Source organism: Gossypium hirsutum, chromosome D12 (genome assembly GCF_007990345.1).
Source record: "Gossypium hirsutum isolate 1008001.06 chromosome D12, Gossypium_hirsutum_v2.1, whole genome shotgun sequence".
Classification (NCBI taxonomy): domain Eukaryota; kingdom Viridiplantae; phylum Streptophyta; class Magnoliopsida; order Malvales; family Malvaceae; genus Gossypium; species Gossypium hirsutum.
The window spans coordinates 49992769-50007676 of NC_053448.1; the positions used below are offsets into that span (position 1 = coordinate 49992769).

Here is a 14908-nt window from a genome sequence, read left to right on the forward strand (position 1 = left end):
GATGATGAAAACTTCATTGTTGAAGATTATTTTCTCACCTTTCAACTCACCAACATTGTTTGATCTACTTGGTCCGAAGGACAATGTTTCAAGACCTCTGAACTAGAGCCCACCATATACGACTTTGCTGGCTTGCAACTAGAAACTGACTCCTTAACAAGAACAACATGGTGGTTAGCAAAAGGATGGCAACCTTACTGTAAAGGTGGTTTCATTAATTTCTTTTATTCTTGGTTAAGTAATCTTTGATGAAATTGTTAAGCATGCAAAGGCCGAAAACAATAGGCATATGTGCATTTCCCTTCGGTTCATCCATCAAATTCTACTTAAGCAAACGAAGAATATAGTGCATGTTATCTTCAATATACAATAAAAGGGGGGGAAATGGTATTTATAAAATTTACAAAAATAAGCTCAACAAAAATCACACAAGAATTTATAATGATTGAGCTTCAAATGCCTTTCTTCACTACCTTAATTTTTTACAACTAAAAATTTTCCACTAACTGATACCTTTTATGGACAATGTATAACTTTTACACAATCTCTATATTTTGAATAGCTAAAACTGAACCATTTTCCCTCATGGTTTTCTACTCAAAACCTTAATTATCTTTACAAACAAGAGAAATGAAATTAAGAATGAATGAAAACTTCTCAAAAGAAAATATACAATGATTTGGTTCTCACTAATACAATCAAACGGAAGAATAACAGATGACCTAACAAGTGCTTGTACAAGAAAGTGAGTACAACATTTAATGCAATTTACAAGGTCAAGTCTCGAGTTTTAGAAGGGTAATTTCGAGACTTGGTTGAAAAATAGTTATTAGAAAAGCCTGGGTATTAAGACTATGAAGGCAAGTGAAGAGAATTTCCTCCCTTGAAGCAAACTTTGGCTATTGATTTTGCTAGTATTGAGACTTGCTACTAAATCTTGAGACTTTCATGGTAGTCCCGAGACTTTGCTCCCCTAAAGCAAAGTTTGGCTACTGACTTACAAAGTCTTGATACTTAGCTGGAATGCTACATAATTAAGCCTAGAAAATTTGGTAAAATGACTTGGGATTACTCAAAAACTTTTATAATATTTCTACGGCATTTGAAAATTTGATTTTGAATTTTTTAACACTTGAAAATAATCTTAGTGTTGTGAAATTAATTTTTGGAATTTGATTAAGGGAATCTTGCTATTTATTTTGTTATAGTAAAATATTTGAAAATAAAATTTAATAGCGTAGAAGGATAATGTTACCGTAGCTCAGGTATTAGAATTGAAGTATGGGAAAACATGTTGTTGGTATAGATTTAGGAGCTAAGATTGAGGATGACGAAGATCCTACACTAGTTGATGTTTTAGTTGCAAGTGTCACGGGCCGCAGTTCAAAGCCCGTGACCAGCGCACCAAATGCATCCAATGGAGGTCTGTTGCTCAGATGGGGATCATTTGGCCTACGAGAATTGGCCCAATTCAAAGAGCTGTTGGACAGGCCTGTCACATTGAAGCCTGATGGGCCCGATAATGAAGATAGGACTATGTAGTCTTAGAAGTTCTAATTGTACACAGCTTCTAATTCTGTAAACTTAGAGTCCTAATTGAATACAGCTTTTAATTGTAGCCATCGGTTTTGGGATAGCTCAACTATAAATAGAGAGCCTCCCCCTCATTTGCACTAACTCCTGAATTGTTTCATTATTCTTTGTGAATAAGAGAAGTAGAGAGCATTTACTCAAAATTTTCTCTCAAGCGTTCTTGCTTTTGTTCATCTTTCAAAGATCGTTCTTAATTCGTTCTTCCGCTGTTCTTCGTGGAAACTTTAAGGGAATTCTGTTGAATCCTTTATTGTTGCGAGTTGAGCTGACTTAAGCGTTTTTACGGTTGAATCCTTTATCAAGGGAAGTTAGGCTGACTTAGGCGTTTTTAAGCCAAGAAACTGCCTAAGGCCGCACGGATGTGTGGGAAAATTCCAAGTCCGTGACAAGTGGTATCAGAGCCAAGTTTTGAGCCAAGCATTCGAGTTGGTTCGAAGGCACCGTTGGGATGTCGAAAGAAGAGTTCGAACAAAGGTGGGCGAGGAAGTCTTTGAGGGAGACAATATCGGCAGTAGAGGAACGTGTGGGTAAACTCGAGGGATCCATGGCGGATGTAAATGAGGCACTCGATGGGGTCGAGGATCGCATAGCAAACTGGGAGGAGTAGTCCAGAGACTATGTAAAGATGTCTCTTGATTCCACCATGGATAAGGTAAACGAGTTGTTTAATTCACTCAGGGTTAAGCTGTCGGAAAGGAATGATGCTCTCGAGGCCATGATGATGCCTTTGAAGGAGGAAACAATGGCCACGACGAGGGCTTTGAGCACAAGAATAGAGGAGCTCGAGGGAGAGCTGGCCTTGTGTCAAGCAGCTGTGGGGAAAGGAGTGGCAAATGCAGCACTCAGTAATGAGGATGTCCCAAAGCCAAAAGAGTTTGTGGGGACAAGGTCTGCATGTGATGTGGACAATTTCTTGTGGAGGATGGAAAACTACTTCCGTGCCAAAGGCATCATGGAGGATACGGTTAAGGTAAACACTGCTTCAATGTTTCTTACTGACATTGCGCTTTTATGGTGGCGAGGTAGGACCACAGATAAAAGGCAAGGTGAGATTGGGACGTGGCAAGAGTTCCAATGCGAATTGAAGGGACAGTTTTACCCAGAGTTTGCCGAGGAAGAAGCTCGGGCAAAGTTGCAAGGGATAGCGCAACGGGGCACAGTGGGGGAGTATGTTCGAGAGTTCAAGGAACTCATGCTCCAAGTTTCAGATGTGACCGATGAAGAAGCATTGCTTGTTTTTTAAAAAGGATTGAAGCCGTGGGTCAGACAGGAGGTGGAACAAAGAGGTGTCCAAAAGCTGTCGGAAGCCATGACGATAGTTGAGTCCGTGGGCAAGCTTGGTCTAGGGAAAGACAAGCTTGGGTCTTCCAAGTCCGAGGAAAGGGGCGCATGTGAAATGGATCACAAGGAAGACATTGTTGATGGCAATGGCAACGGCGACAATGGTGGTAATGGGAAACCACGAGTTGGGAAGAAGAAACCCAAGAGGAAAAGGGACAAGCTGAAATGCTTTCTTTGCGACGGTCCACACATGTTAAAGAAATGTCCGAAGAAATCCGCGCTTAAGGAGAAGCCGGTAGGTAAGGCCTTGGTACTTGGTTCGAGCGCAAGGGGTGTCGAAGCCAAAGAGGCCGAAAGTAAGAAGAAGCCAGTGGAGTGCTTCTTGTGTCATGGTCCGCATAGGTTGCGGAAGTGTCCGAGAAAGTCTGTCATCGAGGGGAACGATAGAGCAGACAATGAGCCCAAGAAGCTTGGTTCGAGCAAGGGAAAAGCCGAAGCCAAGAGGGCAAAGAGGAGCAAAAAGAAGCGAGTTAAGTGCTTCTTGTGCCGTGGTCCGCATGAGTTGCGGAACTGTCCAAAAGCAAGCCGAAGTCAAAAGAAAGGCAACGTCTGAGCTTGGTGAGTCGTCGAAGGGGCTTCCACCCAAGGAAGAGGTGAGTTTGTCATCGAACTTAGTGGAGAAAGTTGCGATGAAAACAGTGAAGCTGGGACCAATGAGGCTCAAGTTGAGTGAAGCGTCGGAGTTAGCCGAATCATCGACAAGGCTTCCACCTATGGGAAAGGTAGGTGGTGCATCAGACTTCAAAGGAAAAGAAGCGATGCATGTGGGACAGTTGACCAGAGTAAATGCGATGAGTAGGACGGCTCGAGTTAGGAAGCGACAGAAACCGAGGCAAAAATCCCGAAGAAAGGGAAAGGCTAAGGCGACGAGACAAGACCGAGGCGAATCAAGTCAGTGCCATTCAGAAGTCGCAACGAGGACGTTGCGAGAATGGGTGGGGGAGAATGTCATGGGCCGCAGTTCAAAGCCCGTGACCAGCGCACCAAATGCATCCAATGGAGGTCTGTTGCTCAAATGGGGATCATTTGGCCTACGAGAACTGGCCCGATTCAAAGAGCTGTTGGACAGGCCTGTCACATTGAAGCCTGATGGGCCCGATAATGAAGATAGGACTATGTAGTCTTAGAAGTTCTAATTGTACACAGCTTCTAATTCTGTAAACTTAGAGTCCTAATTGAATACAGCTTTTAATTGTAGCCATCGGTTTTGGGGGAGCTCAACTATAAATAGAGAGCCTCCCCCTCATTTGTACTAACTCCTGAATTGTTTCATTATTCTTTGTGAATAAGAGAAGTAGAGAGCATTTACTCAAATTTTTCTCTCAAGCGTTCTTGCTTTTGTTTATCTTTCAAAGATCGTTCTTAATTCGTTCTTCCGCTGTTCTTTGTGGAAACTTTAAGGGAATTCTGTTGAATCCTTTATTGTTGCGAGTTGAGCTGACTTAAGCGTTTTTACGGTTGAATCCTTTATCAAGGGAAGTTAGGCTGACTTAGGCGTTTTTAAGCCAAGAAACTGCCTAAGGCCGCACGGATGTGTGGGAAAACTCCAAGTCCGTGACACAAGGGCTTTCTAATGCTGATAAGGTTAGATTAATGTAACATTTAGATGAAGACTTAGTCTACATTAATAAACAACTACAAAATTTAAAGAGCCTAAGGGACAAATGACTCGTGTTCTCCGTTACAAGAAAAATTTGCTTGCTCGTAATGCCTTTGCTTTTTTGATAAAAAAAAAGGAAAAGTAATGAGTCAAGCGAGGAAGTTAGGGAGAACATAATTTTTTTTCACTTATAATTTTTTTGTTGAATTTTATTTTGTTAATACTCCTTTACTTTTATGCACTCGTAATTGATTTTATAATTTTGTTTATATATATATATGGATGGTTGGATAAAAAGAGAGTGTCGTGCTGAAGATCACATTACCTTGCTTGAATATGTTATTATGTTTTAATAAAATGTCAAAGGTGAAATTGTTAGTGATAATTACGTTGTTTAGATATAACTCCAGTTACAACTCAATTTGTGTCCGGTACATGATGTAATTTGTCATATTTTATTAGCATCATTTGACCGAAAAATTTGAGACTTTTTTAATGCACATATTTGAAGGATTTTTAACAGCATGTTACTAAGTTAAATTTAAATCAGGTCTTGAATTGTTGTTTCGGAGGTGAAAATTTTGTAAAGTGTATGATTAAATTTGTGTCCATCTCTATTAATTAACAAATGTAGAGATAGGCAAAATATAGTAACTATTTATAAGATTAAAAATCATAGGGGTGGTCGCGAATTGATATAAATTAATATTTTTATGGTAACTTTGCATATAAAATATGTTTGGTGAAGCATCATTGGTATTGGCTAAAAATGACAGGTGGGGTAGTTGAAGTAAGGAAAGTAAAAAGATGTAATTATTGGTAAATACTAACTAAAATAGGAGATGCCCATGTCTAAGAAATGAAACTAAAATCGAAGAATAGAGCCCATTGGTTTGGCCCATTTATTATTTGGATCTACCTTCTGTAACTTTGAACAATCACTCTTCCTATTTGGACCCATCTAACTATGATTACTTTTTATTTAAAATATTAGGTGTTTCTTCAAACAATACAAGCATTGGGCTCCAAAAGCCTACAGGATGACACAGTCAATGCAAAGGCTAAAAGGCAAATCCACCACTAAGGGGGAGTCAAAGCCACAACAAGAACCTGGAGAAGGGTCACCGTCACCACCGTGGACATCGTCAGGAGTCACCGACTTAAGGAGATTTCAAGCCTTCGGAGCGGCGTCAGCAACCAGCCACCACGCGCCAGCTGACGAGGGTTATCGATGACGGTGGCTCCACCAAATGTAGAAACCTTGCCGGAGCAGAAGAAACCGAGAGCCGAGGAGACCCCTGGCCAGAGAAAACGAGATGTGCTCTGAGAGAAAAATGTGAAAAAACCACATGGTAACTGAGAGTCGCTCCACCACGTAGGATTCAAATAGTATCATATATATATATATATATTTTTTAATTCTTGAATTTTATTTTTTACTGTAACGTAGATGTCACTCTTAAATCCTGTTTCTAAAATCTAAAGATTTCATAATTAATTCAAACAAATAAAAAAAAAACTTGTAGCATATAATTATTTTTATACCTACCATTTTTCATAATAATATATTTTATATTTTCTTTAATGCAGGCACGGACAAAAATCCGTATCTAAGGGACTACACCATCAAGCCCGGGTTTGTGACCCATGAAAAGCATGTTTTAATGTAATAAATCCAATAATATAAATAAAGTAGGTATAAAAATCATATTTAAATTTAATCAAATTCAGAAATTGCTTTGCTTTTCTCCTTATTAATATAACATCAAATCTACGTTATTTTGATCGATTGACATGAATATCATTATTAATTTAAGAGGATGTAAGTTTGAATATACTGAAACACATCATCCTCCATTTATGAATGAGTGCGAAGCTATAAATAATTTTACATAATAATAAAATAAGGGCCCATGTCATATAAAAGGCCCAATTTAAGCAAACCTCTCACGGGAAATCCACTCACATGACTCGCACTCCATCCCTTTTCTTTTTGTCTCCCTCTCCATTCCATTCCATCAAAAAAGGAAGACAACTTTGTAGTTTAACCCCACACACACAGTACTGTAGTTTTCGCCGGGAACCAACCTACCAACAATCCTCCATATTTTCCTTTCCATTTCCTTCCACTTTTATGCTTTTTCTCTTCCCTTTTCCTTCAACTTACAAATTGTCTTTTTGCTTTTTCATTCTTTTTATACTTTTGGGCGGTTTCTTTTTTATAACATATTATGTATATTTTGCTTGTGACATCTGGAGAAGAAAAGAAATGAGAAGGGGAAAGGCAAGTCAAGAGGAAGAAGAGTTTGGTTCCAAAAAGACAGGGCCTTCTTCCTTTCATACTCTCTCTGTCAACGCTAATACCAATACCAACACCAATATCAACAATGGTATATCATTAGATTGGATCCCACTCTTTAACCCAGATCTCCCTTTTCCTTTATTACTAATTTCTATATGGTTGCTTCTTAAAGGGTGTTTTTTTCTTTTCTTTTGTTGAATTTGGAATTCTGGGTTTGTTTCGTTTTTTTTTTGTTTGTTTGGGGCTGTAGAAGCAGACGGGAAAGACAGTGATAAGGCTAAAGCTATACGATCAAAACACTCTGTCACGGAGCAGAGGAGGAGGAGTAAGATTAATGCAAGGTATCTCCTTTTGTTTTCTTCCAGTTTCAATGTCCATCTTTTATCATTACTATGGAAATTGAGGGAAGGGGACTGAGCTGAAGTTCAAGTAATTGCATAAACCATTGAATGTAATGGTTCAGGATACGTTGACTCTAACAAAGTTTTTAACTTTATCAGCTTTGGTTGACTTTGTTATGGAAATATTGATGATTGATACAAGGAATTGTATTTTGTAGCTAATTCACTGTATTATGAGTAGATGATGATTCTACTGAGCGTTTAAAAGAATGATTAAGTTTATAAAATTCTAACTTGAATTGGCACCTGAAGTGTTGACGTTATTGGCCATGTTATGGTGACTGAAAATGTTTGCTTCTTCTCTTGCTAGCACTGAGTTAAGTGCTTGTTCTACATGGAAGCTTGGATCCAAAATTAAGTGCTATTGTATTACTGTATATGTACCATGGATTCTTGAGGGGTTACAAATTGATGATGCAGCCTGCTTAACTTTATGAATAGTAGTAATACTAATAGCTTTGGCGTCTTTTAGATTTCAAATATTGAGAGATCGTATACCAAACACGGATCAAAAGAGAGATACGGCTTCATTCTTGCTAGAGGTATGTTATGAATCCAGAATGGTGTTTGTATAACTATTTTCCTTCTGAAGAACTCTGCTTGAATAATTGTTGTTGGATCAATCTTCTTTTGCAGGTCATAGAGTATGTCCAATTTTTACAGGAGAAGGTTCAAAAATATGAGGGTTCTTACCAGGGATGGAGTTCAGAGCCCACGAAATTAATGCCATGGGTACGTTCTTATATGGAATGCTTTCCATTCATGTGGTTTAAGTGGTTAATTTCCATGCTATGGTGATTTGTGTGTATATGCTTTATTAAGCTATTAGATAGTCTATTTTCTTCTTGTCATTGTTATTATTGGAAATTCAGTTCATTAGGCTTGTTAATGATGTATGTGATATTTTACTGGTCTTATTTTTGAATATGCGAATTGCTTTAAGTCATTGTTGCAATTCTTCATTGTGGTGATAAGAGAATATACTCGATTCATTTATTTGTATGGTATTGATTTTTTAAATTTTATGTTAAGCGTTGCAATAATTGGATGTGGTGGAGTATCTTATCTATTTGTCCTTATATGATTGTTGTGAATGTGAATTTCAGGCCATGGCACTGCTCAGAATTGCAATATTCAAGTGCTTTGTATTGTTTTATTTTGAAGGTGTTGATTGCTTGCATTAACAATTTACTTGGTGTTGAAGAATGTGGCTGTAGATGGTGCCTGCTTATTTGTGGTATTAACCTTCTGATTAATTACTTACTCTTGCCTTCCTCGAATAGAGAAACAGTCATTGGTGTGGTCAGAGTTTTGTTGATCAACCGCAAGCTATTAAAAATGATCCTGGGCTGGGGTCAACATTTTCTGGGAAGTTAGATGAGAATAACATCAATATCACCCCCTCAATGATCGCAAGTGCATTGGATCCATCAGAAGCTGATCCAATCAGAGATAATGAGCAAGCTGAGTTGGCTGTGCCCATTCAAGGTGGGCATCCACTTCAGAGACCTGTGTCTGAGGCTCAAACAACGGAGTGTCTTACCAGCAATGATACACTGAACCAACAGGATGATCTGGCCATTGAAGGAGGAACGATTAGCATCTCTAGCGTCTACTCTCAAGGGTGGGTATATCCCCCAGCAACATTGCTTGTTTTGCATACATTATGAGGCACTTATGTTGCTGAATGTTGTTCATGGATGATAATGTGAAGCAGGTTATTGAACACACTCACACAAGCACTGCAGAGAACGGGTTTGGATCTGTCACAGGCCAACATCTCGGTGCAGATAGATCTGGGAAAGCGTTCCAATAGAGGGCTAACATCGTCTACTAAGGTATTAACTCAAATTAAGCAAAACATGTGTTGGTTGAACCTGTTATAGGGTTTATTATCCCATGTTTATTACTGAGATGGGTTAATATAACACTACATCATGCATGTTCTGCTATAATATTTTTACAGGAGTCTGCCAATGGGGAGGATTCAAATCCGGTTCAAAAGCGGCTGAAGAAATAACATTCAAGTTTTATCCTTCCATCTGTTATATATCTGTTTTGGTTTCGTTGGGTTATTGTATATGCTTGGGTTTTGGTTGTAGCATATGTTTTTGTGAGATGGCTTCTGGGATTTCCATCCGTGGAATATCAATGTTTAACTGTATTATAACGGATCATGTATGTATATAACAAATCATCTTGATGGCGAAGGTTAAGCCATCTGAAATCATAAAGATGCCTCAACTGCCAATCAATTGGTTATTCAAAAAAACACAAGCTTCAATCACTCACACAAAGGATTGTATGAAACAAATCCCTTTGTTTACTATTTTAATTTCCCTGTTAATTAGTTACATTTTATGAGAGACAAGTTTATTGCTAATTCATGTCAACTCCCATTGCTTTAACCAGAAAAGCGTAGTCGTAAGCCAATTCCTCGCACTGAATATAGCGGCCACCTTCACCGAAATGTCCTCCGCTCATACTTGTAGTAAGAATGACAGAAGGAGAACATGAAGAGCAAGCAGAATCTCGTACTTTGGCCACCCATTTGGCAGCTTCCCAAACTCCAACCCTTTGAATCAATGAATGATATAAATGCAACAATCATTAGTCAATGGGTGTATGCAAGTTTTTCTGAACGACTGTACAAAAAGAATTTAAAGCCATGGATTGGCACAAGTATGGAGACATTCATGCAAATATAAACTAAAAAATAGAAGTGGATGAAGCAGGCTTTTACCTCGAGTCGTTAAATGATGCTGTAACAAGAACCGAAGGGTGGCAACCTCTGGGACGAATGTTTTTATATGGACAATAACTTGATATGCACTCAAATTCAGACTTTATCCCAGGATTCCCAAATTCTTCATAGTCCAACATTGTGAGAGGCAAACTAGGATCCAGTAATGAGTTCAATATATCAAGAAAAGGTACCTGTTTGAAATATTAACAAACTCTCTATTATGACACTTTAATGACAGAAAACCGGAAAACAACAGCTTCCTCATGGTCTTCCCAGTTTTATTAGCAAAAAGGTACAGGAAAAAAATTTTAATCTTTGATTTAGCACTGGAAGGTTTCTTATCAGCACTTCAGATCGAACTTCTGTTTATTTAAAGCCTGCTTATTAGCTATGTAGTACTCGAGCAAGAAAGAGTAATATTATAATAAATGTCAGGTATCTTGCTAAAATGGCTAACCTTCAAGATTGCAGCATGAAACAAGTTTGGGTACATATTGAGAGCCGCCCCTATAAGAAGACACCCGGCACTGACTCCAATGGCACTCAGTTGATCTCTCTGAACATAGCCCTCATCAATTAGGTACTTGCCACACGACACGAAATCATGTATAGAATTTTGTTTCAACAGTCCATTGCCAGTTTTATGCCATGAAGGATCATCACCGCCACCACCCCTGTCGAGAAACATATTGAGCATTTGAGATAACAAATAACAATATCTAAGACCATCATATACCGACAAATGTTTATTGAATTCTTTCCATTTTTTAACTGAACATGAAGTACAAAGCATGAAAAAAAACATTGATGCAAACACAAAGCCAGGAATGTAAAATCAAGAATGTGAACAAGTACTTGAGGAGAAAATGATTCAAACAAATGGGGGAAACAACTGATCAGACAAGAAAGAGAATAATGACTTCTAGTTGCATTTTGTCACCCTTCTTAAGATCCATATGCTTGTGTACAAAAATCAACAATATTGAAGACAGAAATAGACAACTAAATTCACAAATTAGTTGAAAATGATGTGGTTTAGTTTGAAAAAAGGGATGCCAAACAAATTTGATAGAAGGAAAAAAACATGAACCAACCTTACATCAGCAAATGCAATCACCCATCCACGATCAAGTAAACTGAGGCGGTCCACACGCCAACTTTTATCAAGGACTTCACCGTATGCTCCATAACCATGTAAAATTCCAGGAGACTGACTGCTCTTCCATGCTTTTGGAGAGTACAAAATGGTCAGAGGAACCCGGATGCCATCATGCGAAATAACTTCCTTTCTTTCGCAACAATAAGTACTGGAAAAGTCTTTCCATCTTTCTAATTCAACATTTTTGTCCTTTGCATCCTTTTCAATGCCATGTTGTTGCAGGGTATCTAGTTCATATCCTGAAGAGCATGATCGAGCATTACTAGGAGCACCAAGCACTTCCTCTTGTTGGACAATTGAGAAAGTTCGTCTTGCCATGTCATAATCAACAATCACATCAGGTATCTAGAGAAGCAAAAAGACAGGCTAAACAAATTTAGAGTCAATCAAACAAGATAAACATCCAAGCTCAAGTAACTAAAATAAGCACAGCACATAAAAAACAAATCCGACTCACCAGTCTTTACTTTTTACTAAGCAGAGAGACTTGTTACTATCATTAGCAAATGAAATAACTATGAAAATAGAGAAGATCAATAAACAGTTCATTTTAGTGACTTAAGAAAATGTAAGGTTTCCCTAGAGTCTTGAATCTATTGCTATCAGCCTTTAGAGCTCCTTGTCTCAATTGGAGAAAGGCAGATCATTCATACTCATCAGCATTGCAAGAGCTTTGTCATGTTTGTAAACCAAGAAATGAATTGAAAAAATAATTTCAGTAACAGAGATGCACATTAAGCATATTGACATCAAATGTAAGACAGAGAAAGCCATAAAGAGTCCAAAGCATCAAGATATTAAAAGTAACTGTATCATAATCAAGCTCATAAGAAATTTACCACTGGAGATGAAAGCACAACTCTGTATACTGAGCTCATGAAGTCAAGGTTTGAACCTGGTTCAATACTACATGAATTTGAGGGTATAGGGAAAAACCATGGATTAAGATCCTCGATCAGCATTTGATGCTACAAAATAACTCACCACATTGAAAATCAGTGCATGTAGTAACAATGCCAAAATCAACAAAATGATAAATTTTATTATCTAGAAATTTTGTAGGCATTACTTCATCAGTATCCTCTTATGTACTCTGACTAATACTTATTTCTATTTTCATAACTTGCAAGGGTGAAAAGAAATCATCAAACCATATAAAATTGAAAGGTTGCAATTAGGAGTTAAAAAACCCAAAATTAAAAAGCATTTCCATGGTGAAACTCAATATTGTATCGAAAGGCAAGGAAAACTAAGTTTCTGTGCTAAAAAATGAATAATATGTTACAAGTGACTTAAGAGTTCATGAAGCATAGAACGAAAAGCTTGGAAACAACAAACAATAATTCATATTGCACATTTATTTAATAAAAGAGAGACAAAAGCAGAAATTGCAATACCTTGCAATCAACATTAATAGGCAAATCAATAGAACATATCATAGGAAAGCCATCCTTATTGAGAAAAAGCACCAAATGTCCATTGAAAATATCCATATCCTGTATACAGGTATCTTCACCTGGGTAGAAAATATTCTGGGAAAATATACATACAGAAATGTATCATGATGTGCATAAAGGATAGTTTGAATAGAAATTTTCAGTTGAGAAAAGATAAATACAAAAAGGAATCGGGTATCCACTTCTCCAGATACGAATAGAACAAACCTGCCAGGTGGTTGACTGGATGTCTCCAACTCGACATCTAGCTAAATATAAACCTTCATGGGAACACTTTATATTTTCTTTCATAGGAGCATTTGTAAGAATATAAAAGAAACCAAAATGATGTTCCAAAAAATATTGTACGCCAGAAACACGCTCATGTACTCTTTGCAAGCCATTCAAAGGTTCAGTTGCATCTACAACATAAACCTGTAATAATGCAATGGATATAAGATTGGCATAAGGGATAATTATAATCTAAAAAGGGTAAAAGGAAAAGGTAATGAAAAGGTAAATGCCTTCCTCAGATGAGCTCCTTGAATTTGAATTCACAGTTATGAACTTGCCATCTTTTGTACTTGTTAGGTCCACACAATAGCTAGGATCATTTTCCATAAATACCAAGGTATCATCTGTATTACCCGGTTCTAATTTCGTGCAAAGAACCCTGCAAAAAATTTAGAGATATGTTGGGCAACATATCAAGTTCTAAGAAAAATAAGGCAACACAGTGAAGAAATATGCCTGTAAGGTCTTTGATTCTCATCAGCAATTGTATAGAGCAGAGTCTTGCAATCTTGAGCCCATGCCAAGCTAACAACTCCATTTACTGGTTCCATTGGAATAATACATCCATTTCTGAGGTCCTTAATTTGAAGCATGAACTGTTCACTGCCAGTAGCATCAAGCGTGTATGCTAGAAAATTGTGATCTGGTGAAATTCGACACTGACCCACATGAACATAACCTGCACATATGACATAAAAACACCAATCAAAACCTTAAGCAAAGAAAATTATTTCAGTTTTAGTCATACATATGTGATAAAGAACAATACCATGGCCAAATAATCAGAACCATAAACTTTCATTTTCTGTTTAAAAGGACTCACTTTTTGCTATTCTATTCTATTCTATTCATTCAAGTTTTGAAGTTTTTAACAGTAATAGACAGATAGTGATGGCATAACATATGATGTGCCTCCATCCAATACAGATATAATAAAAGTTCAAAGAAAATTTACCATGTTTTTCAGCAACTTCATTCCAGTCAAGCAAAATTTCCTCCCTTCTAAACTCAGCTTTCACATAGCTGAGAATCTTTTCCGCCCAACCAGGTTTGTTAGTTTGTAACCTCCTGCAGAGAACTGGGTATTCCTTCCCTTCTGGTATGTACTCGTAATACAGCCTGCGTAAAACGTATGTAAACTCAAATTTTATTAAGCTGCAAGCGTTGGCTAAGATTCTAATAAATTTTAAAGATTAGGTGATACCATGTTCTACACCAAAAACAAGCAGACATCCGTAAATTTTCTAAAACAGACACGATGTAAACAAAATAGCTCTAAGAAGGCACCACTTAATAAAAACCCAAATCTAAATACTAGCATAAACCCCAAATAACAACACAACCACTAATGTCAAAGAAAGATAGAAATTCCATATTAAAAAAAATTAAAAACTTAGCCAAAACTATGAAATGGGGCATATCAGAAAACACAAACCAGGGTCCAAAACATTCAACAGGGGTGGAGACCTTAGAGGGCATCCGGTTTTTCATCTCAGCAACAAGAGTTCGTTGCAGGGATCCAGTGTCAGCCATGAAAGCTTGAGCATAAGAGTTTTCTTGGTTGAGGTAGTTTAAGAAATCAGGGTCGTTGGTGTTGCACATCCAATGGTAAGGATCTTGCCAGGAATGGCCGTGAAGGGAGAGTGTGAAAGGAACCCTTTTGGGAACTGGAGGGGGTTGAGAAGGGACTGAGATGGGCTCTGCTCTGCATTTGGAAGAGAAAGATGAAGAAGAAGACGCAGATATGGAGGGGATTAAGGCGAAAGACAGCCAGAAAGAGTGGGCTCTGAGTGAAGTGTTGGAGACTGAGCGGGAGAGAAGGTGCATATCGATGTAGTTTCTAAGACCCAAGACCATTTGCCTTCACTCCCTCTTTCTATATACTACAGTATGAGAAACCCACAATCTGGCTAAAGAAGGGTTTATGGAAAAAGATATATAAGTTTATTTAAAAATCAAATCAAACTTTGTTTCAAATCTTAAATTTGATTTATATTTATCTTAAATTTTTTATATGAAATATAAAAAATATAAAA

At 37.6% G+C, this 14908-nt stretch overlaps 2 protein-coding genes across 3 annotated transcripts; one reads left to right on the forward strand and one right to left on the reverse strand.

Moving 5' to 3' along the window:
• The first annotated feature begins 5410 nt into the window (after nt 1-5410).
• On the forward strand, nt 5411-9471 carry LOC107946354 (transcription factor BIM2). Of its 2 annotated transcripts, XM_016880634.2 has the most exons (8): nt 5411-5886; nt 6125-6924; nt 7087-7177; nt 7710-7779; nt 7874-7969; nt 8521-8861; nt 8955-9075; nt 9204-9471. In XM_016880634.2, the coding sequence occupies exons 2-8, from the start codon at nt 6501-6503 to the stop codon at nt 9255-9257; spliced, it is 1197 nt and encodes a 398-aa protein (XP_016736123.1). In that variant the 5' UTR covers nt 5411-5886; nt 6125-6500; the 3' UTR covers nt 9258-9471. The 2 variants fall into 2 exon arrangements, with proteins under 2 accessions (XP_016736123.1, XP_016736124.1); XM_016880635.2 differs by lacking the exon at nt 5411-5886 and having other exon boundaries at nt 6489-6924; nt 7093-7177.
• Nucleotides 9381-14790, reverse strand: LOC107946353 (protease 2). Its single transcript, XM_016880632.2, has 11 exons — nt 14308-14790; nt 13828-13991; nt 13329-13551; nt 13107-13251; nt 12807-13013; nt 12540-12674; nt 11982-12110; nt 11078-11487; nt 10441-10657; nt 9981-10174; nt 9381-9812 (listed from the first exon to the last, which is right to left on the reverse strand). The coding sequence occupies exons 1-11, from the start codon at nt 14727-14729 to the stop codon at nt 9617-9619; spliced, it is 2442 nt and encodes an 813-aa protein (XP_016736121.1). The 5' UTR covers nt 14730-14790; the 3' UTR covers nt 9381-9616.
• Between the last annotated feature and the right edge of the window lie 118 nt (nt 14791-14908).